Below are 20,866 nucleotides of genomic sequence, written 5' to 3'. Positions count from 1 at the left end.
TGTAAAACATTTGATCTGCTTTGAACGGACCGCAGGCGCCTGCTTTTGACTTCTGTATTTTTAGACGCAGGAAGGACGCTTGGATTTGGGCCCTTGTTTGTTTTAGTGGGGCTGTGCTTGAAGGTTTGAAGGAGAGGGATGATGACTTCCAGGGCGCCTGTGTGCAGTACAGCAAAAGGCTATCCTTGAAAGGCTGACGGAGTCAACAAAACACTTTACAGCGTTGTTGTTGACTATCATATTCTGTCGGGACAATTGCTTCTCACTGCTCATTTATCTTGTAACATGAAGGAAATACAGTACTGCTAAAATTATGACTATTATTTCTCATAAAATCAAGACCTTTCTTGTATTATCATGACTATAGTCTTGTAAAATTATGATTTTCTTCTTATAAATCTACGTCTTTTTTTCTCAAATTTGAAATTCATCCTCATAACTTGAGGATTTTATTCTCGTAATTACCGTATTGACCCGAATATAGGACTTAACAGTGTGATAAAGATGGGTGGTCTTGCATGCGGGTGTCGATTTATGCATGCAAACCAGGCGGTGGCGCCAAACAACGTCTCCCCAATCGAGTCAGAGGTTTTCTTCCTGTCACTCACACACACATAGTCATAGTCTTTTGACTGAAATGTATTTCAATTTTAAGCATATTTTATTCATGCACATTGATTTACTGTTGGCCTAGTTTTAGTTGACTAAATTTCACAACACTATTCCTTTATTCTATTCCAAAATTCCTTTTTTAGTCAACTAAAAATCACGGTAAATGAAGTCAACTGAAATATAAAGTATCGATGATAAGACATCTTAAAAGTTTCCTTGAAAGCACCTTTATTAGGCTACCTGCAAAGCAACACAATAATAAAATTCATGACAAAACGTAAACCTGCTGTCAAAGAATATATCGATAAGTCAGTCATTTCACACTAATCTTAATGTTATATTACTTTACCTGAAATGAAGAAGCATTTAAATAATTGTTTCAGCTGTTGAATAATGTGTGACAAATATGACAGGTCAGTACAGACTGTAATACCTAATGTGACCAGCAGAGGTACTCAGTGACGTTGCAAAGCCAGACTCAACAAAGAAGAGACACTTCCTGTATTGATGTGTTCGTAGACACATGTAAATAACAATTGGAGATTTAGTCTCGTCATTTCCAGATAAACAGCACACCTACCATCTACAAGATGAAATTAGATATGATTGGAATTAATTTCTGTCAACATTTTCCTCGTTTTATTCGTTGACAAAAATGTCAATTCATTTTGTCATCATTTTGGTGAACGTGCATTTGTTTTGATTCGTTTTTTTGTCAGGGAGAAATGGTTGTTGATGAAAACTGACTGAAAATCATTTTCCAGAATTGGTCTAGAAAATGAATTTTCGTCTTATATTCAGGGCTGTCTTATTTTGGCCTTAATTTATTGTCACTTTATTGTCTCCGTCTTCAGTTTGAGTCCCAGTGCAAATATTCCCTCTCTCTCAGAGACAAAAAATGGTTCTGTTATCTGTTGCAAACTAACATGCAGACGGAAAAACAAACACAAATCATCGTCGTTGTAATTCTGATTGCATTCTGTATTTGTTCCTTACAGCGTTGCTTCAACCGATGGATTGCTGGCCAAAGACTTTTAGCACAGTCCTGTATCTCTCACGCCATTTTCGTCTGGCAGCCTTGGGCATGGAAGTGTTGTTTGGAGAAGGATTGTCACATCACATACAGGCTGCCTTGGTCTATGTGACATCCTTAAAGCGAAGGGAGAAGCGAGGATGACTAATACGCCCGCTGGCTCTATCACTCAGAGGCATGCGGACCTTCCACTTATCTCCCTTTGCAAACGGTACCCCGTTCACACCTCAGCATATCCATATCTGGATTTGGCCCTGAGACAACGTAAGGAAGGCCGTGAGAGAGAGACAAGGACTTGCATTGGGATAAGATGGCGTGAAATCAAGTGTTATTATACGCTGTAGGGGGAGGAGGAGGAGGCCATGGGAAACGTGTACACTCGTGCACTACTACTTTGTATGCCCCGTAAAATGTGCTGACTGTGCGGGGAGATATTGGGGAATAAAATAGCCTCTAGACCCTGTGTCAGTAATAATTAAAAAGTCAGAACTCAGAGGTGAAATGATGCACAGAGTTGCAGAAAGAGTAATTAGTTGAGAGATTGTAGGCTATTAAAAAGGCAGTGGCCATGAAATGATACAGTCAGTCACATGCATAAAAGGAAAGGGATACCTTTCTCTTCATGTTCTACCGTCCACCCTGCCCTCATTGCCAGCTGTTGAGGTATGACACGCACAGTGATCTTAAACTTCCTGCTCTTGCCAATGTGCCTGCCTTTAATAACATTCATTACTAACCTGCTCCATGATTATGCATGGAAGGGCCCAATAAAAAAAAAAAAAAAAGGTTCACAATTACATTTTTTGACAGACTTCCCAAACAGGCTCTTGATTCATTTGCAATATCTGACTAATGTAGTGGAACATTATCATCAAAATGTCTAAATCGCTTGCACCTCAAGGTGTTTTTAAGGTGTAATTCAAGCATAATCAAAATAGATGATGGCATTTCTCCATGCAGTTATTTGCATGTATTATTCTGATGGACCTGGCGAAGACTACATTTTACTTTAGAACATTTACTTTAGAACACTGTAAAACTAGCAACAAGAGAACAAAGGTAATATAATTGGTCATATTTTTTAGGGAAAGTCATATAGTCCATCCATCCATCCATTTTCTATACCGCTTCTCCTCATTAGGGTCGTGGAGGTATGCTGGAGCCTATCCCAGCTGACCTCTGGCGACAGGCGGGGTACACCCTGGACTGGTCGCCAGCCAATGGCAGGGCACATATAGACAAACAACCATTCACACCCACATTCATACCTTTGGACAAATAATGTTAGCAAAGAAAATGACCATACAAATGTAAACGCAAGAGGTCCTTTCAAGTGTGTGTTTTTTCTCACAAGCGCAAATCTTACACTTTAAGTTTGATGTGTTGCCATTTTTCTCTTGGAATAATGCAATGTTATTCTCATAAAAATTTGCCAAAATTCTTGGAGAATTAGATTTTTTTTGTGTGTAATCTAACAATTTTATTTTCATAAATCTACGTTATGCTCACAAACGATCTCTTTATTTGGTAAAATTACGATTTTTTGGGATAAAATCAGGAATTTCTGAGGCTTTTTTTCACCACAGGGTCACCACAACGAGTCAGTCTAATGAGATGTTTTGACATCGGATGTCTTTCCTGACGCAACCGTGGCCGGGAATTGAACCCACGCCCTCTGCCATGAAAGGCAAAAGCATATTGTTGTACCATCGTTGGATTTATAATATTAAGACTTTATTCTTTAAAGTGATGACTTTATTCTTGGAAACTTGTTTCCTTTTCTTTTGACAAAATTATGACTTTTCTTGCAATGGTATGACATTGTTTTTCGTTTTTGGAAAATTATGATTTTTCTTGTATTGTTATGACTTTATTTCTATTACTTAACAATTTATTATGACTTTATTCTCATTAATTTATTACTTTTTTCTCTAAAATTGCAAATGTATCCCCATTAGTTTAGGATCTGATTTTGATAACTTGTCAGACAATTATTCCCTAGAAAAAACATGTCGTTTTCCATCCATCCATTTTCTATGCCGCTTTTCCTCACTAAGGTCACGGGTATGCTGGAGCCTATCCTAGCTGTCTTCGGGGGTGAGGCGGGGTACCCTCTGGACTGGTCGCCAGCCCCTCGCAGAGCACAAAGAACCATTCACACTCACATTCACACCGATGGACAATTTAGACTAGAACGCTGGAGGACCCGGAGAGAACCCACGCACGGATGGGGAGAACATGCTAACTCTACACAGAGATGTTCCAGCGGAGATACGCACCCAGGATCTCCTGACTAGGGGGCCAAAATGCTAACCACTAGGCCACTGTGCGGCCCCATGTTGTTATATATTTAGAAAAAACTCTGAAAAAGACATGTCGCTTTATGTTTGGGTCTTGAAATTCATGCAAACCAACAGGGGTGCCAAGCAAGACACAGCTTTTCTTCCTGTCACACACACATCAGTGATCTGGAAAGATGCAACTGCCGCACTGTTTACCCACTGGAAAAAAGTGTCTCAAACGATGCTAGCAAGTTAGCAAACAACAGAGGAGTGATGATGCTAATTTTATTGTAAAGGTGATCAATGACGCAAACTCATCAAACAACTGTCCAGCAGCATTATGCCATTTTTTAAATTTTATTCTACCAGGCGTTATTTCACTGATATTGACAACATGATTAAAAACCTTTTGTCTTAAACTATTTTTCCAAAACAGATAGTGACTAAAAGGGCTGTTTTGTATTGGGGACAATGTGTTTTATTTATTTTATTTTTGCACTAATACGCCTTCATAGTGAGCCAAGAGGACAAGGAAGTGTTCTATTATGGTGCAGCCTTGCACTGAGATGAAAATAATGTGCTCCAGCAAGAGGCTTGTACCTGACTTTTGTTCCGGTGTGCTATAGCAGCCTCCTATAGTGCCATGCAAACGACTGCTTTTTGCTTTTTCACTCACGTGCTCAGGTCCCTGGAAACAGATCCTGCACACTGGCGTCCTGAAGCCGCTTTCCGTGTAGCTGGTGAGGGAAAACCTCTCCTCCAGTTTGCCCTTCGAGCAGTCATCGGAGGAGCTGCTGCAGCCGCGCAACGCCGCCGACAGCTCCGCGGCGTCCACCCATCCTGGCACTGCTCGCTCGGCCGGCCCAGTGCCGACGGTGGCGGCCGCCCCGGGCGGGGTCCCTCGCTCCCCCCGCGTCAGCGCGTTGCTGTGCTCGGCGACGCCCGGCTCACGGCTCTGCGTGGCGTGGCCGCTCATGGGGGTGAGCGGAGGCGGCGCCGGCGCCGGTGGCCCCAGCAGGAGCAGCCTCAGGTCACCTAGCAGGACGCAGCAGCGGCTCTTCAGCATGCCCTGGCCGCGCAGCATCGGCCTGTCTGCGGCCACCAAGTCACAGCTGCACCGCGGAGGGGCGCACTGTGTGTCCCCTCATGTGTGGCGTGGCTGACGGGTATTTACGATTTATTCCAAAAAAACGTCTTTTACCGTCCTCCAGACGAAAAGTCAATCCAAAAGGCGGGCAAATCCCATGGATGTAAACAAGTGTCCGAAGCCATTAAGTTGAGTGAATGGAGGAGCTAAAAGAGGAAAGTCAAATGTTAGATTGATGGGAATGTGCATTTTTGTAATAAGGATGACCACTGCCTTGACATGGCCTTTTAGTCGGCCTCTTTTGCACACAACAAACTATACTCACTGCACCCAATCTGTTATTAACTAAATATTTCAAACCATCATTGCTTGAGGAGGCAAGCGTTAAGAAGACATTGCTTACCTGGCCAGCTACGCCGATTTCTGCACGATTCCTTATTTTTGCCATCCCTCCTCCCCCCCCTCTCTCTACACACAGGCTGTCACTGTCGGCTCCATGTGAAGCTACATCTATCCAGCAGACATGTTAGGTGGAGATCCTTCTTGGTACAATCCAACAAGGCTGTCGGACCGTCCTGCTGCTGTGGGCGAAAGCATCCGGGTTGTGCTGTGTGGCCATTGGCTGCTGGTGTGTGGATGCTGCATGCATGCAGCCTCAGCACAGTGAAAGATGCTGGGACAGCTCCCAGACGCCCCACGTCACTACCGCACCGCCATGCAAGTACACGGTACACCATAAGCAGGTAAAAAACAAAAACAAAACTGTTTTACCTAGCTTATTTGTTTAATGTAAGCCTTTTCGCAGCACTCATTTTTCATTTTTAATAGCAATACATACGGTGCTGTTGGAATAGCAAGGTCAATTCCTTTATTTTTGCGGTAGGCTGAAAACATCAAAACATTTCGGCCTTTACTTACAGGTATTTACATCTGGATTGGATGCACAACTTCGAAGATGGCATCTTTTGTTTGAACTGCCCCATTTTTCATGTGAGCAAAAACATTGGAACATGTTACTGACAGGTGTGTTTTGTTGCCCAGGTGTGTCCGATTGCATTGCTTATTCGATCAATAAATAGCACTGAAGGTCTATGCTCAGTTTCAGATTGGGTGGGATGGACTTAGAGGTGAAAACAACATGAAAACCAGAGAGCAGTCTATGGGTGAAAAACAAGCAGTTGTGAATCTGGGAGAAGATGGAAAATCAATCAGAACCATGGCACATTTATCGTAGCCAGTACAACCAAAGAAGAAGCCACCGGTGTACCACACAACAGACGTTCAACAGGTAGATCAAGTTTATTCTCGTAAAACTGTGATGTTTTTTCTCATTAGAATATGACTTTTTCCTCTTAATATTTAGACTTATTCTTGTCAAATTACAACTCTTTTTTTCCATTTATGCTGTTGTTTTTTTTCTTTTGTACTATTTGTACTATTATGACTTTATTTTCATAATATTTTTACTTTATTCCCATAAAATTATAACTTTTCTCCACCGTAATTTTCCAAAAATGACAACTTTATTTTATTTTGTTTGTTTCTCCTAATATAACGTTTTTAAAAAAAGAAAATATATTTTATTTAATATTTCAACTCTTTGCTACTAAAGTAATGTTATTTTTCTTCGTAATATTACATTATTCTCACAAAATGTCAGCTTTTTTCTCTTTAATATTTTGACTTTATACTTGAAAAATTACTGCTTATTTTTCCATTTTTGCTGCTGTTTATTTTCTTGTTAAATTATTATAGATTTTTAGAATGTGCTGCGGACCAATAAAAAAACAGCTGCGTCCCGCAAATGGTCCCCGGGCCACACTTTGGACACCACTGTTGTAGCGTATTATTATTAGTCTTTATTCGTATCAAAATTAAATTGGAGATTTTTGCTTTTTTTCCCCTTTTTTTCTGCATTTTTTTTTTGGAATGCCTTTTAGAATGAGAGGCCGCAGGCTGCAAATTTTGTAAAAAAAAAAAAAAAAAAAAACACAGAAGAGGCTAAAACCAATCAAAGGTCGATGTGCTAAGAAGTTTTATATATATTTAAAGATAAAAAACAGCCTGTACACCTTGAAAAAACAAAACAAGCTACGGCCCCGGGCCACACTTGGGACACCCCTGATGTATGGGGAACATTAGTGTAGAATAGATTGTACCTTGAACAACCGAAATAGACCCAAGTTTAGTTGTTGCCAACAATCAATAATTAAACACTCCAATTATTGGGCAGCATAAGGCACCGCTAAATTATGCACAACACCTCCTCTAAAGAGCAACACAGATGTCAATTGTACTGGCTAAAGGGTACAATGTCAAAGGGAATCAGAAATGGAGATGTTGGTTTTCTGCAACTCACCGCTGTTTTGTCAGTCGGAAGGGTTTAATTATATTCATTACTGATCAATATGTACGTTTGTATTATGTTATTTATTAATATACAGACACACCTCTTAATCAATTCATGAATCAAAGGTTGGGTTGAACAATCCTGTGTTGAAGACATTATGGCCGATTATATCATGTATGTCTAAGCTTGTGGTAACGGTCTGGGGAAGGCTCTTTAACATTTTAGCAGGACGGGCTGTGCCCCAGTGCACAAAGCAAGGGCTGTAAAGGCCTGCTTGGGTGACTTCGGTGTGGGAGAACTTGCACAAAAAACACTTTATGAGTCAGGCTCCTTTCTCAGGTCCATCATCAGTGACCTCTGACCTGACAAATGGACATAAATTCATCTTGTAGAAAGTCTTCCCAGAAGAGTGGAAGTTGTTATAGCTGCAAATAGGGGGCCAGTAAGATGATGTTGTTGATGAACTGTTTTTGTTTTTTTACACACTGTAGCCACTGCATTATTAGAGGGCTGTTTTTGGGACAAAACCATGTAGAATAAAAGGTGACTGGGGTGGCCAGAGAGTGACCAAGGCCACCCTGTAGCTTCTCCACTGTGTACAAATGTAACGGATGCCAGCCCGTGAGGCTGTGCAAGTGTACGTTGGTAAACCTCACTCCCTCTGCCTTAAGAGCTGCGCTGAACACACGGTCGACAGTCCGGGCTTTTGGCCGTGTGGTCAGCGCTCTCGCCTCCTATTACGAAGGTCCTGTGTTTGATCCCCGGTGCGGGCGGTGCGAAACAGGGCGGGTTACACAAATAATAAATTATGTAAACCATCACTAAAACTCTTCTTACCTTTGTCGTTGACCCAGTTGAAGACCGGGGAGAGTGAAGATTACATCGTTCCTTTCTCGTCTTCAAGTTTGATTAATTAGCGTCACTGACTCTTTTATAACCTCCCCGTGTGAAAAGGCCTTCTTTTTCTTAATCAAGAATTGCGTAGCTCTAAATGAGGTTTCAGTAGCTATTATTTCTTTGCGATAGAGAGCTTGTTGATCAACCACCTCCTCGTGATTTTAATAGTGTCTGTGCAGACACTACACCGGACGGCATGGCGGCACAGCGTGGTGAAGGCGGCGGTTGCCCGAGAGTCAAGGAGGAGGTGATGGACATGCTGTATGTGGCGACGAGAGGCAGAGCTCGCCTGTGCTCAGGAGCTCGTTGCTCACCTTCGACAGACAGCCAGGCGGCTCGCTTCTGATGCCGGCTTTGGCTCATTGAGCACTTAAGCGTTATGCGGGAATAGGTGGCGACGAAGATGGCACCACCTTGGCGAGAACGTGGGTGCCAGTGCTCGGGGCGTAATCAAAGATGGCGGCGCCCAAGGCAACCCAAAACAGTCAAGACAACCACAGCACAAACATGTCTATGAGCATAACTTCAAGGTTGCTACAATATTGTTATTTCCAGTTTACATGTAAGTGTGATTTCAACAAGAATAGCAACCAAAAAAATTAGATGCAGCTCTGTTAAGTGAGCTATTTGAGCTATTTTTATACCCGGGCGACTCATGTGGTCCTTAGGGGCGACCTGGTGCCCGCGGGCACCTTGTTGGTGACCCCTGGGGTAGAGCCTTTAATGGCATAGTGATTCAAACTGTAATCATATCCATTTCTATATCAGCACTTTTGTCCAGATTCTCACCAAAATATAAAATGATTTGTCCTTGGCAAACCCTTTAAAGTTGGTAGAAATTGTTTTTGTATTTTTTAAATGTAGTTCTACTAATTGTGTGTATACTACTTACTTTTCTGCTAAAATGACCGCTGCAAAAAAGTTAATTCAAACAATAAAACCAATGCCACATTATGACAAGAAAAAGCCGAAAGTTTTAATTAAACGTCTTTGTAAAAAACGATAATATTAAAATTAAAACATCATAAACACCTTACCCCACATTAACGACTGGTACGTTTTGCGCTTGAGTGAATGGACACCAGGGCTACGGTATGTGAGGAAGACATCCGCATGCGTTCCTTTTTTTATGTCACTTCCTGCGGGCCAAATATGCACGGCACGGCGAAGGGTCGGAAAGTTGTTAACCCGGAAGAGTAACGTTGCTTACATTGTACACTTCTAAAAAAAAAAAAAAAAGACAACGTTACCGTTTGAAGACCGATTTATAGATTATCTGTATTTTATATTCGGGTCGCGCAGTTTGATGTCTTTATTACTTTATGTCACAAGTTAGCTAACAACGTTAGCTGTTAGCGTTAGCTGTCGAACGCTGTTGTGCATCTTGTTATCCAACGTCATAAGAGTCCTGATGTGACCGCTCGGGTTCTGTCGTCTTCAAGCGACAGCATTGGGAGTCATGTCCTTGCAGCTGACTGCCGAGCAGCAGCGGAGAATTGAGGAGAACCGACGGAAAGCTTTGGAGAGGAGAGCCCAGAGAGTTGGGCAGACCACCCCTACAAACAAGCATGGCTCCATGGAGTGTATAAACGGTACATCAGCTCCAAACCGGTTTGCTACATCCTCCAGTAAAGACTGCCTTACTTCTAGCAACCACAATAATTACCCTAAGATTGATCCGACTTCTGGCAATGGGAACCAAAGCTGCTCTTCTTTAAGACAGGTGATGTGAGTTCTTCAAAGCTGGTTTGCCTAATGGAGACAGTTTACAGTAACTAACAGTTTTCCTTGTAGATACCAGCCAAGGATGCACATCCTCCAGCCAGTTTCCAGCATGTCAGCCATCCCATGGCACGCACAGACAGCAGCATTGGTGTAAAGCCAGTTCATCCCAATTACCCCTCTCCCAGCAATGCTGCAGTGGGCTCCTTCTACAAACAACCAAACAAACCCACCTCAGACTCTGCTTCTACTTCAAAGGCCGTGCCTGCTAAAAAGCCTGCTATTTCTACCAGGGGGAAATGTGTGCTGCACACTGAGGGGCGCTTCAGGGTGGAAGTTGGCTACAATGCAGAGCTTATTGCTGTTTTTAAATCCATCCCATCTAAAAGCTATGGTAAGTGTTCACATGTGACACCCTTACACTCCTCGGGACATTTTTTAGGGTCAGTTCCTCAACTGAATCAAATGTAAAATTATATTAATTTGAAAAGACCTTATCTGTGGTGTACCTTTGCTGAGAATATATTTTAGCAGTGCATAGACGTACATAAATGCCTCATCGGAATTTGCAACTACAAACGGCGTAAATTGAAATTTATACTCATACTTGCCACAATGTCTTCACCTATCGGACATAAAAGCTTGTCATGTTTGTTTATTTTGAAGCCAGCCAACTGCGTGTGATGCCAGCCAAAAGCTGACATATGTTGGCTAACGTAATCCTTGGCTCTGAGCAGACACACACATTCTCTTCGTGGCCACATAAGTCAAACCATAATGCCTGTGCTCAGCATTATACACATCTACTGAGTGGAGTTTTTCTACAGGAAAAACAGTAGTGGGACCACCAACCACTTAGCAGACTATACACTATACCACCAGGGATAAACAGCACTAAAAAGATTATGAGACAAGTTACCCATCTTATGATATACGCTAATGTGCAGAGGTCTTAGGCCACCACTAGCAATGTTACATTTGATATACTGTAGTACGACTTAAGCAAATATTAGAAATTACATCAGTTAGGGCTCCATTCAATTTAAGTGTAAGAGAAACAAATATTTAATAAATATATATTTTTAATTTCTATTTGGGTTTTTATTATTTTATTTTACATTTTTAATCAAGGATAGTTATGTGACATCACGCACTGCAGGCTTGGGCAAAATTCCTGAATTGGAGTTTGAATTCAGTTCACTGGCGATCAGTCCAGGGTGTACCCCTCCTCTCGCCAGAAGTCAATTCAATTTGGAATTGTTGCACAAGCCGGTTGTGAACATGCACATATCATACATGTTGTAATTATCACCAGAGCTTTTATTTACACAGGGTGTTATTTGGAACGACACAGTAACTGGAGACAGGCTGTTATTTGTGAAATGTAAAAACACGTTACACATAACTTTATAACTTTTAAATTTAACAATGGTTTGGAGTACATGAGAAAGTGAAAAGGAAAACATGCTTCTCTTTGACCACATGGTCATTTATCAACAAGTATGTTGCCTAACACAGCTGCAACCAGTGTAATAACGGTAAGGGGCTTCAACACTGCCGATGAGTTCATTGTTAACCACTAATCAGTATAGCAAGTGGTTCACACGTGTGTTTCACAGCAGCTGAATAGCACAACCAACATTGTAAAGAGCATGCAGAGGTAGGTAGACTCATGAGTCTTAAAATGCAGCTACTGCCATCTTGTGGAGTTATTAAAAGCTACATAAGGTTGACTACAGCCACAGCTCTGAGTGCCAATGGCTTGGCATTCACAGTGTACACACCAGTGTATTAGTGTTGCAATCATTCACACATTAATATTGATATTTGTACTGCACTTTGGTTGTGTTTGGCCTTAGATCCTTCCAACAAGATGTGGAGCTTCAGTATGGAGGACTACCAAGAGCTAAGTAGGTTCTTGTTCTCGCACATGTACCATGCATATGCACCTGCTTAACTGGTCTCGACTCTGCTGCAGTGACCCAAGCAGCATCCATCGCCTCAGTGTCATTGAGGCCTCTGGAGGGCATGGAGGCAGTAGGCATGGCGGCAGCCACCAGCCGAGCTCAAGACGGGTTGGCGCTGACCACTCTGCTGAAGCTGTGCAACCGCTGGCAGAAACCAGGCGCCACCCTCCAGGGCCAGTGTACCTTGGTGTCCCCCACCAAGTTTGAGGTTGATATCGGTTACCATGTGGACGTGATTGCAGCATTCAAGCAAATGCCAACAAAGACTTATGGTACCGGTGTTTGATCACAATGTGCCGTATAATTCTACAACACAGCCTCTGATATTCTTCATTATATGCTTGCAGACATTAAATCAAGGAAATGGAGCTTTTCACTTGAGGACTACAGGAGATTGAGTGAGCTATCACATTAGTTTCATCCCCTCATTGCTGTTGGCCATCTGGTTAAATAAACTGTGCCTCCTTACATACTCAGTGGAGCTCCTTGGTGGGATAGCAGCAGTGGAGGTGGAGCCTCTTCCGAGGGCGATCGTCCAGGCGTTTTCTGCCAGGTTTGAAGGACCTCAAGCCAGGTCTTTGGACGTCCCTGTGGCAGACCTGTCCCACGTCGACCCCTTGATCACCAGCAGCCTCATGCCCTTCCAGAGAGAGGGAGTTAAGTAGGTGCTTTTGGACAGTCATTAGTGTTGCTAGAAGAAGCATGAGAATGGCACTCTATCCTAACTTGGGTCAGTACCTTCATAATATACCCACCTGCATATGCCTTAATTTTCTTGAATTATTTTTAAAAATAAAAAAACGTCCATGAACAATGAACTGAATTGTTAAATAAATAATAAATAAATAGAATTTTAACTACCGGTAATTAATAAAAAAAACAAAAATCTTGACTCATGCCTCTCCCCTCCCACAATAGTCAATGGAAATTGATTACGAAGTATTTGCAAACAATCAAAAAACAAACACCAATATACACGTTTTTTTTCCCCTTATCAGAGCTATTATATTATTACCGTATTGACCTGAATATAACACAACCTTGAATATAAGATAAGACTTTTCAAGACCTGTTATTGGAAAAATACTTTTTAAGAGAAATTCCAAGACAAAAGTAGGATTAAAAAAAAAATGTTTCAAAGATCAATGAATTAACTGGAAAATTGCGATTAAAAAAAAAATCATATTTCTTAGCTGCTCGACAGTTTGATGCTTCTGCTTCAATAATCACCATTATCTTCAAATTAGCATTCTAACTCCTCCTCCTTGAGACACTTTTTTTTTTTCCCCCAAGCGGGTCGCTTTGTCATGCCTGCATCTCACCAGGTCTCTGGTGTGTGAGTGACTGGAAGAAATACTGAAACTTGCTTTACATAAATGTTAGGGCTGTCAAAAATAGGGTGTTAACCACAGTAACTAATTTATTAAATTACTACCTAGTAGCTAATTAGTAACAAATTTATTAAATTAGTTACGTAAATTTACCACCAACCACTTAGCAGACTATACACTATACCACCAGGAATAAACAGCACTAAAAGGACTATGAGACAAGTTAGCCATCTTATGTCTTAGGCCACCACTAGCAATGTTACATTTCATATATACTGTAGTACAACTTTAGCAAATATGAGAAATTACATCAGTTAGGGCTCCATTCCAGAGAGAAACAAACAAACCCACAGAGAAACAAATATTTGGTCAATACAGTTTTATTATAGTAGTGAAGCAGCCAGACATTCTTCCTCTTAGTTTGTTGTTATGTTGCAATCAAGTCTGCAGGGAAGAAAGGACAAAGGCAGCTTGTAATTTACAATGTTTCACCTGAAATGCCCCCAATCACCAAAAAAAAAAAAAATGCCTGCAATAAGTCCTGACAACAGCCTTTGGCAGCCTTCATCATTAAAAAAAATAATATTTACCAAATAACTTCATGCAGAGATGATGTACACTAGTAATATATCTGCACACTAATTTGTATACAGAACTGATTTTGTGTATTGTATGACATTAGATTATTGCATCTCCAAAACTGAGCCGAGTTCCAGTACAGTTGTTGTAGCCAAAGGTCAGAAATGTCCAACTTTAAAGATTTTTTGGACTGTTGCATCATCTCACTTTGTAGTTGTTGTAGTTTTGCAGTGTTTAAACAAGGCCGCCTCCTCCTGGCTGATGACATGGGCCTAGGGAAGACTGTGCAGGCTATCTGCATTGCCGCCTACTACAGGGAAGAGTGGCCTGTGCTGGTGGTGGCTCCCTCCTCTGTGCGTTTCACCTGGGCTGAGGTGAACCAAAATTAGAGTTGTAGCCACCTACAGTACATATATGTGTATATACACACCTGATCAAAATCTTAAGACCAGTTGAAAAATTGCTAGATTTTTCATTTTGCACATTTGGATCTTAATGAGGTTTTAAGTAGAGCTACAATATGCAAAAACAAGAAGGGGGAGTGAGACAAAAAACACTTTGAAAAAGTAATTTATTGAAAACAACAAACTGAAATAGGCTGTTTATCAGCTGATCAAAAGTTTAAGACCATCGCTCAAAAAATAACAAAAACTTTCCAAACCAGAACAAAAAATGTTCCCAGTAGGCCTTAGTAATGAGTAACTCCACTGTTCTTGATAATCACTTCAAAAATGGGTTTGGGCATGCTTGATGCGAGTGTTTCCAGGAGGCTAGTGAGAACATTCCTCCAAGTGGTGAAGATGGCTTCACGAAGGGCATCAACTCTCTGGAACTGATGGCCATTTTTATAAACTTCCCTTGCCGTCCATCCCCAAATGTTCTCTATGGGATTTAAATGAGGGGAACATGCAGGATGGTCCAAAAGAGTGATGTTATTCTCCCTGAAGAAGTCCTTCATCAAGCGAGCATTGAGAACTTTTTTATTTTTTTTTATTTTAAATAGCAAGTTCCAAATGTTTTTTGTCTCACTCCCCCTTCTTGCTTTTGCATATTTTAGCTCGACTTAAAACCTCATTAAGATCCAAATGTGCAAAATTCAAATTCTAGCAATTTTTCAACTGGTCTTAGGATTTTGATCAGGAGTGTATATGTGCCTGCATCAACTCCTTGACTCCTTCCTTCCTTCTCTTGTCAGGCTTTCCGTCGCTGGCTGCCCTCGCTGAGTCCTGACAGTATCAATGTGGTGGTGAAAGCCAAAGACATCCTGGGGGCGGGGCTTGTCAACATCATCAGCTATGACCTCCTCAGCAGGATGGACAAACAACTTCCACGGAACCACTTTGACATTCTCATCATGGTCAGTTCCAATGATGTTATTAAAGCTGTGTATTCATTTGAATGAGTTGTGTAAAAGCATGTTCCCGGAAAATCCTTTCTTTCCCTTCTGTGCAGGATGAATCTCACTTCCTAAAGAACATAAAGACAGCTCGTTGTAAAGCTGCTCTGCCTCTCTTGAAGGTGCTTTTCTTGTTTATCTCTTTCCATGTATTTGAAGCAATGAAAAGATGAGGTTTCGATGAGGGGCGTCCAAGTTACAGCGCAGGGTCCATTTTCGTCTTGCAGCTTTATTTTTTTATTGGCCCTCGGTATATTATAAAATAAGATGAATTCATTATTAATGAGATTTATTATTAGACATTTACTAGTTTGCTTTGTCATCTATAACACAAAATTAAGATGTCGATGTTTTGTTCAGATATCTTAGCATATACTGACTTACATTGTATTGCTTTTAATGTCTTTAATGCGCAAAGTGTATCAAATTGGCCCCCGCATCCTTTAATTTTTATGCATGCAGCCTTTGCTGGAAAATCTTTGGACACCTCTGGTTTACAATCGGCCATTTCATTAGGTACACCTGCAGTATTGACCGGAATGAATTGGAATTGAAACTAGTCTGAAACTAGTTTGAAAAAGACAGGTGCCGTATTCACCGTCTAGAGATTTATATATACAAAGCAGAGCTTTTCTTCCTGTCACTCACACACATCCGTGACCTGTATGATGCAGCTGTGACACAAACCAGATTGGACAAAGTGTCTCAAAGGTTGTTAGCAAATAATAGAGGAGGAGTTCTGATGCTCATTTTTAGATAACGGTGATCAATGAAGACTAACAGAGACTAAGCACTAATTTTGTTTTGTGTGTTTTTCTGTGCTAAAAAAATATTTTTGTCATGTGATCATGTCAACATAGTTATTTAGTACAAAATGTGTATTTTTTTATTTATTTATTACCGCAATTAGGTATGGGTGTTTGAATACATTCCATTGGTTGACTACAGGAAAAATCAACAATCGATTATTGTTAGTCTTTTAAATGTTATTCTTGGAGCTTCTGTGTCCATGCCAGTCTTGTAGTAAGCTTAATACTGCTGCCTGGAAAATTCCGTTCAGTCTCATTTTAAAGATGCATATATTGCTCTGTCTTCTTTGCTCACAGCCTGTGTCTTTGTCTTCTTTGTACCCTCAGACAGCCAAGCGAGTCATTCTCCTGTCAGGGACCCCGGCCATGTCCAGACCGTCTGAGCTCTACACGCAGATTCTGGCTGTCAAACCAACACTCTTCCCACGCTTCCACGAGTATGGGCTACGCTACTGTGATGCTAAACAGGTGGCTACGACGATGCATCCATTGATAGAGCTGTGTGATACTCGGGGACAGTTGTATGCTTCCAACTATGTGGGAACAGTGTGGGGAAGGCCCATTGAATCCCTTCCATCTCTGTTCTTCAGTTGGCCTGGGGTTGGGATTACTCTGGCTCCTCCCATCTCTGCGAACTAAAACTGCTCCTGTCCGAGTGTCTGATGCTGCGCCGGCTCAAGTCCGACGTTCTCTCCCAGCTTCCTTCCAAGCAACGCAAAGTTGTCACGGTAACCATCGACGGGGTCAGCAGTCGCACCAAAGCAGCTCTGTCAGCTGCAGCCAAGGAGTTAGCCAAGGGACACAATAATGTGAGTTAGTGCCCTGCTCCAATATTGCTTTTTGAAACTGATTGAATATTCCATCAATTCTTATATTTGCTGCAATATTTCTCCACAAGCAACTCAAGCTTCTCATGTCTGCATTTCAGAAAAACGCTGAAAAGGAAGCCCTACTCATTTTTTATAACCACACAGCTGAAGCCAAGCTGCAAGCCATTACGTATGTACACACGTACTTTAAAAGCATTACATTAGTTAGACTCATCTGGGTTGGTTGGGAAAGACATGCTCTATGGACAAAAATATCGAGACACAGCTCTTAGTTAACTCACTCAGTATCAAAAACGGATACGTTTTTATAAACCCGAACGCCTGATCCCAAAGACAGATTCATACGTCTTTTACATTTTTTTGTGCAAGACGCGAAAAGAGGTGATCACGCAACTGCACACACATTACTTTTACAGCAGTTTTAAGCCATAAAAACGGCCACAAGCTGGCAGAAGTGTATTTGATAAGAACTCGCCATGGATCATTTGCCTGTAAAAACACACTCGACTGCAAGGAGGAAGTGGAAGAGCATGGTGGAGTGTAGCGTGCAGAAGGTTACATGTTGTTGTGAAATTGTAATGCATGTACGCTAGAGGTGGGGGAAATAATCGATTCTTAGATGCGTTGAGATGCGGACATTGATGATTATTAATCGATTCATAAATGTCAATAATTGCTGCTGATGGAACAAAAAGACAAAGCGGAATTTCCACCCGGAGAGTTTATGGTGGTGCACCTAAGTGTAATGGGCACCGCACACGGGAGGCGACAAACACCTGCGATTGGCGAAAACTCATCGCCAACGCGTAGCAAACCCCGCACACGGGTGGCGACCAGCGGCTGTGACCAGCTACACTGGTGAGTGACGCATTCGCATCCAGAGCGAATTGTACGAGTCTCCCACGGTTTTGATTGGATGTCATATGTGGAGGGAATTTGGGAGTGTCCAAGTAGTTCAGAGGAGGAAAAGCGGCCAGTGTTGATCGAGTAATGTAAACTTACCCGATATGTTTACTTTGGCGCCAATGAGTTCTTATGCCGCTGCTTTTTTCTTTATATCGCTATATTCTTTTTTTAGAAATGTCAAATAGCTCCGGGAAATGAATCTGTTTCATGTTTATTTTAATTGGGGCTCATTACAAATATGCGTGGATTTAAACTGTGAGTAAAAAGAAATTCCATCCATCCATCTTCTATGCCGCTTATCCTCATTAGGGTTGCAGGTATGCTGGAGCCTATCCCAGCTGACTTCGGGCGAGAGGCGGGGTACACCCTGGACTGGTCGCCAGCCAATGGCAGGACACATATAGACAAACAATCATTCCCATTCACGTTCATACCTATGGACAATTTAGAGTAGCCGATTAACCTAACATACATGTTTTTGGAATGTGGGAGGAAACCGGAGAACCCGGAGAAAACCCACGCACGCACGGGGAGAACATGCACACAGAACTCCACACAGAAATGCCCAACGGAGATTCGATCTCCTGACTGTAACTGTGTGGCCAACATGCTAACCACGAGACCACCGTGCGGCCTTGACAAACTGTTGATCACCAAAAAAGGTGCATCAATAATCGTTTTATCATCCAGAGATTCCCACCCTAATGCACGCGTGCACACACAGTCTAGTTTCAAAGGTGAAAATTATGAATAGATCATGGTGTTACATTTGTAAATAAATTGTTATTTTGATGTAATACAACCCGTTTTTGTTTAGTTTATGTTGTGGTACAGTTGTTTAGATATTTGAGCTGCCAGAAATATTTGTGAACGTGAAAGTTGTGCTTGAAATATATCTTTAAAAAAAAAAAAAAAAACAAGCTGTTTTTCTCCCGTTTCTTGTTGGGAACTGATTTTTTTTTTTTCCCTAAAACTTACCTATGTTCTACTGCTGATTACTGAAGAACGGAAAAAGCTAGAAAGATATAGCCATAGAACACAATGTGCTGTGTGCCTTGAAATATAAGTCCAAATCGTCTAAAATGCCCGGTAATGAAGGGGATATCTTTGGTAAAATGGCTGGGATTGAATGAGTTAATCAGGGGTAGGGCAAGACCCTGTTCTCATTGTGGTAAAGTCTATACTAATAACTTTGTGACACCACACAGAGTTGGACAGCAGTAAAAGTAAAGTTTAAAAAAAAAAAAAAAAAGGTGAGTAAAATCTTGAAGGGCATGCTCGGATGAGTTTGGTGTCAAGAAACCTTTGCCCTACGCTTTTGTTGCTCACGTGTAGCTGAAGATGTTCTTTTTTTTTTTTTTTTTTTGCACCACTGATAGGGAATACATGACTGACATGTTGGAGTGTGGGAGGGAGAAGTTCCTGGTGTTTGCCCATCATAAGCTGGTGCTGGATCACATCACAAGTGAACTTGTTAAAAAGGTGAGTTCAAGTTAGCACATTTCTACCTCTAAAATAATCCTTCGTGGAGTAGGTCAACTGAAGGTCAACGTAGCTTGCTTTAGAAGACAGACCTTGTCTAAGGAGTACATAATACAGCTGTAATAACATTACCACCAATCAGCTGGAAGAGCAGACAACTCCCCATCAAGTCGCTCCACAGAGCTCTGTTGCCTTATTAGTGCTACCTATGCACTATGCATGAGGATCATCTGAGTGACTGCAAAGAACGCTCGGCACCATCCCATTAACTTACACTGGCAAGTGGAATTTTCCAAAGATGCCTGAACTGTCATCACATTAAATATTTAAAATGTCAGGGCAGTTAAAACACTCTAATGCGAATGTTTGCTTTGCCCTGCCACCTCACCAAGGAGTACGAGCACCATGCTGGAGAGAAAAAAACTACAGAATTACAAAAAAAAGGTTGAGATAGATGGCACAAGAATTCACAAGAATTATAATTGATAAGTAGTTGTAATCAGAATAAGTACAGGTAGAAAGGTGTAATATTAGAAAAGGGAGTAGTAATATTGCAGTTTCCACTTGTAAACCTTAATAAAGTCACAAAATTGCAAGAATAATATAACAGTAGAATAAAAATTAAATTTTACAAGAATTATTCATTTGTAAAATCACTATTTTTTTTTTTTTACTTGATGGGAATAAGGTTATAAAAGAGAAATGTTGCAACTTCACATTCTTTGTGGCCCTAAAACTCCGTAGCAGCACCTTTTACTGAGATTCTGACTTGCATTGGACCAATGAGGAGTGGTGGTTACTCTCACTATAGTGTTCATTCTTCTGTGCTCTTTCGCGGATAGCTGTCATTAAGCGTTAGCTGCAATTTGCCTCAACAGGATGTCGGTTTAATTCGCATTGACGGGGCCACCCCCTCTAGTGAGCGCCAGCTGCTGTGCGACAAGTTTCAGCATTCTAACAAGACGTGCGTGGCCGTGCTGTCCATCACCGCCGCCAACATGGGCCTGACCCTGCATGCCGCCGACCTGGTGATCTTTGCAGAACTTTTCTGGAACCCTGGGGTAATATCAAGTTGAAGCTCAGATGTTCATTTTGCTCTTGTCATTGAGTACTTTTGTGGCGCAGGTCCTGATCCAGGCTGAAGACAGGGTGCATCGCATCGGTCAAACTAACAATGTGAACGTTCACTATTTGGTCGCTAAGGGAACAGCTGATGATCACCTGTGGTATGTAGGACACTATTAGAGGTTCACAGTAGCATGCTTGGTAAAGGGATTGACTCTTTTTCCCCTCCACTTATTCCAGGCCAATGATTCAAGCAAAAATGGAAGTGTTGGAGCAGGTTGGTCTGTCGGAGTCGAACCTCTCAGCTAATGCAGCGACAGCTCGATTCCACTCTAAGGTAACCAAATACACACTTCCACACGTTATATATTGAGTTTATACTATATAGATAAGATATATTGGAAATAACATATGCGTACCTCTGTATAAGTGACAATAAAGGCCCATTTCATCCATATATATTTTTTTAAATGTAGTCGTTCGCCACTGTAGACTACAACTACAATAAGGCTGAATCT

At 41.5% G+C, this 20,866-nt stretch overlaps 2 protein-coding genes across 4 annotated transcripts in view; one reads left to right on the top strand and one right to left on the bottom strand.

The window, feature by feature from the left end:
• marchf4b (membrane associated ring-CH-type finger 4b) overlaps positions 1-8,328 on the bottom strand; it is a 25,415-nt gene extending 17,087 nt beyond the window's left edge. Inside the window, exons 1-3 of the mRNA XM_054786890.1 lie at positions 8,202-8,328; positions 5,418-5,716; positions 4,604-5,220 (exon numbers count right to left, since the gene is read on the bottom strand). Of these exons, the coding sequence (XP_054642865.1) occupies positions 4,604-5,011 (408 nt within the window). The 5' untranslated portion in view covers positions 5,012-5,220; positions 5,418-5,716; positions 8,202-8,328. The remainder of the gene's footprint in view (positions 1-4,603; positions 5,221-5,417; positions 5,717-8,201) is intronic.
• Positions 5,500-20,866, top strand: part of smarcal1 (SWI/SNF related, matrix associated, actin dependent regulator of chromatin, subfamily a-like 1) — a 17,775-nt gene continuing 2,408 nt past the window's right edge. Inside the window, exons 1-19 of one of the 3 annotated variants that reach the window (XM_054786884.1) lie at positions 5,500-5,757; positions 5,935-6,037; positions 6,114-6,302; positions 9,704-9,984; positions 10,056-10,377; positions 11,843-11,893; positions 11,962-12,222; positions 12,298-12,348; positions 12,428-12,611; positions 14,084-14,234; positions 15,056-15,217; positions 15,313-15,378; positions 16,393-16,533; positions 16,656-16,874; positions 16,994-17,064; positions 19,181-19,283; positions 20,162-20,344; positions 20,409-20,509; positions 20,589-20,685. In XM_054786884.1, the coding sequence (XP_054642859.1) occupies positions 9,721-9,984; positions 10,056-10,377; positions 11,843-11,893; positions 11,962-12,222; positions 12,298-12,348; positions 12,428-12,611; positions 14,084-14,234; positions 15,056-15,217; positions 15,313-15,378; positions 16,393-16,533; positions 16,656-16,874; positions 16,994-17,064; positions 19,181-19,283; positions 20,162-20,344; positions 20,409-20,509; positions 20,589-20,685 (2,427 nt within the window). In that variant the 5' untranslated portion in view covers positions 5,500-5,757; positions 5,935-6,037; positions 6,114-6,302; positions 9,704-9,720. Of the gene's footprint in view, positions 5,758-5,934; positions 6,303-9,703; positions 9,990-10,055; positions 10,378-11,842; positions 11,894-11,961; positions 12,223-12,297; positions 12,349-12,427; positions 12,612-14,083; positions 14,235-15,055; positions 15,218-15,312; positions 15,379-16,392; positions 16,534-16,655; positions 16,875-16,993; positions 17,065-19,180; positions 19,284-20,161; positions 20,345-20,408; positions 20,510-20,588; positions 20,686-20,866 lie in introns of those variants that run through there. The other 2 variants (XM_054786885.1, XM_054786886.1) reach the window with 2 other exon arrangements.

This window comes from Dunckerocampus dactyliophorus, chromosome 9 (genome assembly GCF_027744805.1).
Source record: "Dunckerocampus dactyliophorus isolate RoL2022-P2 chromosome 9, RoL_Ddac_1.1, whole genome shotgun sequence".
In the NCBI taxonomy this organism is placed as follows: domain Eukaryota; kingdom Metazoa; phylum Chordata; class Actinopteri; order Syngnathiformes; family Syngnathidae; genus Dunckerocampus; species Dunckerocampus dactyliophorus.
This window is presented reverse-complemented; position numbering and strand designations above follow the sequence as displayed.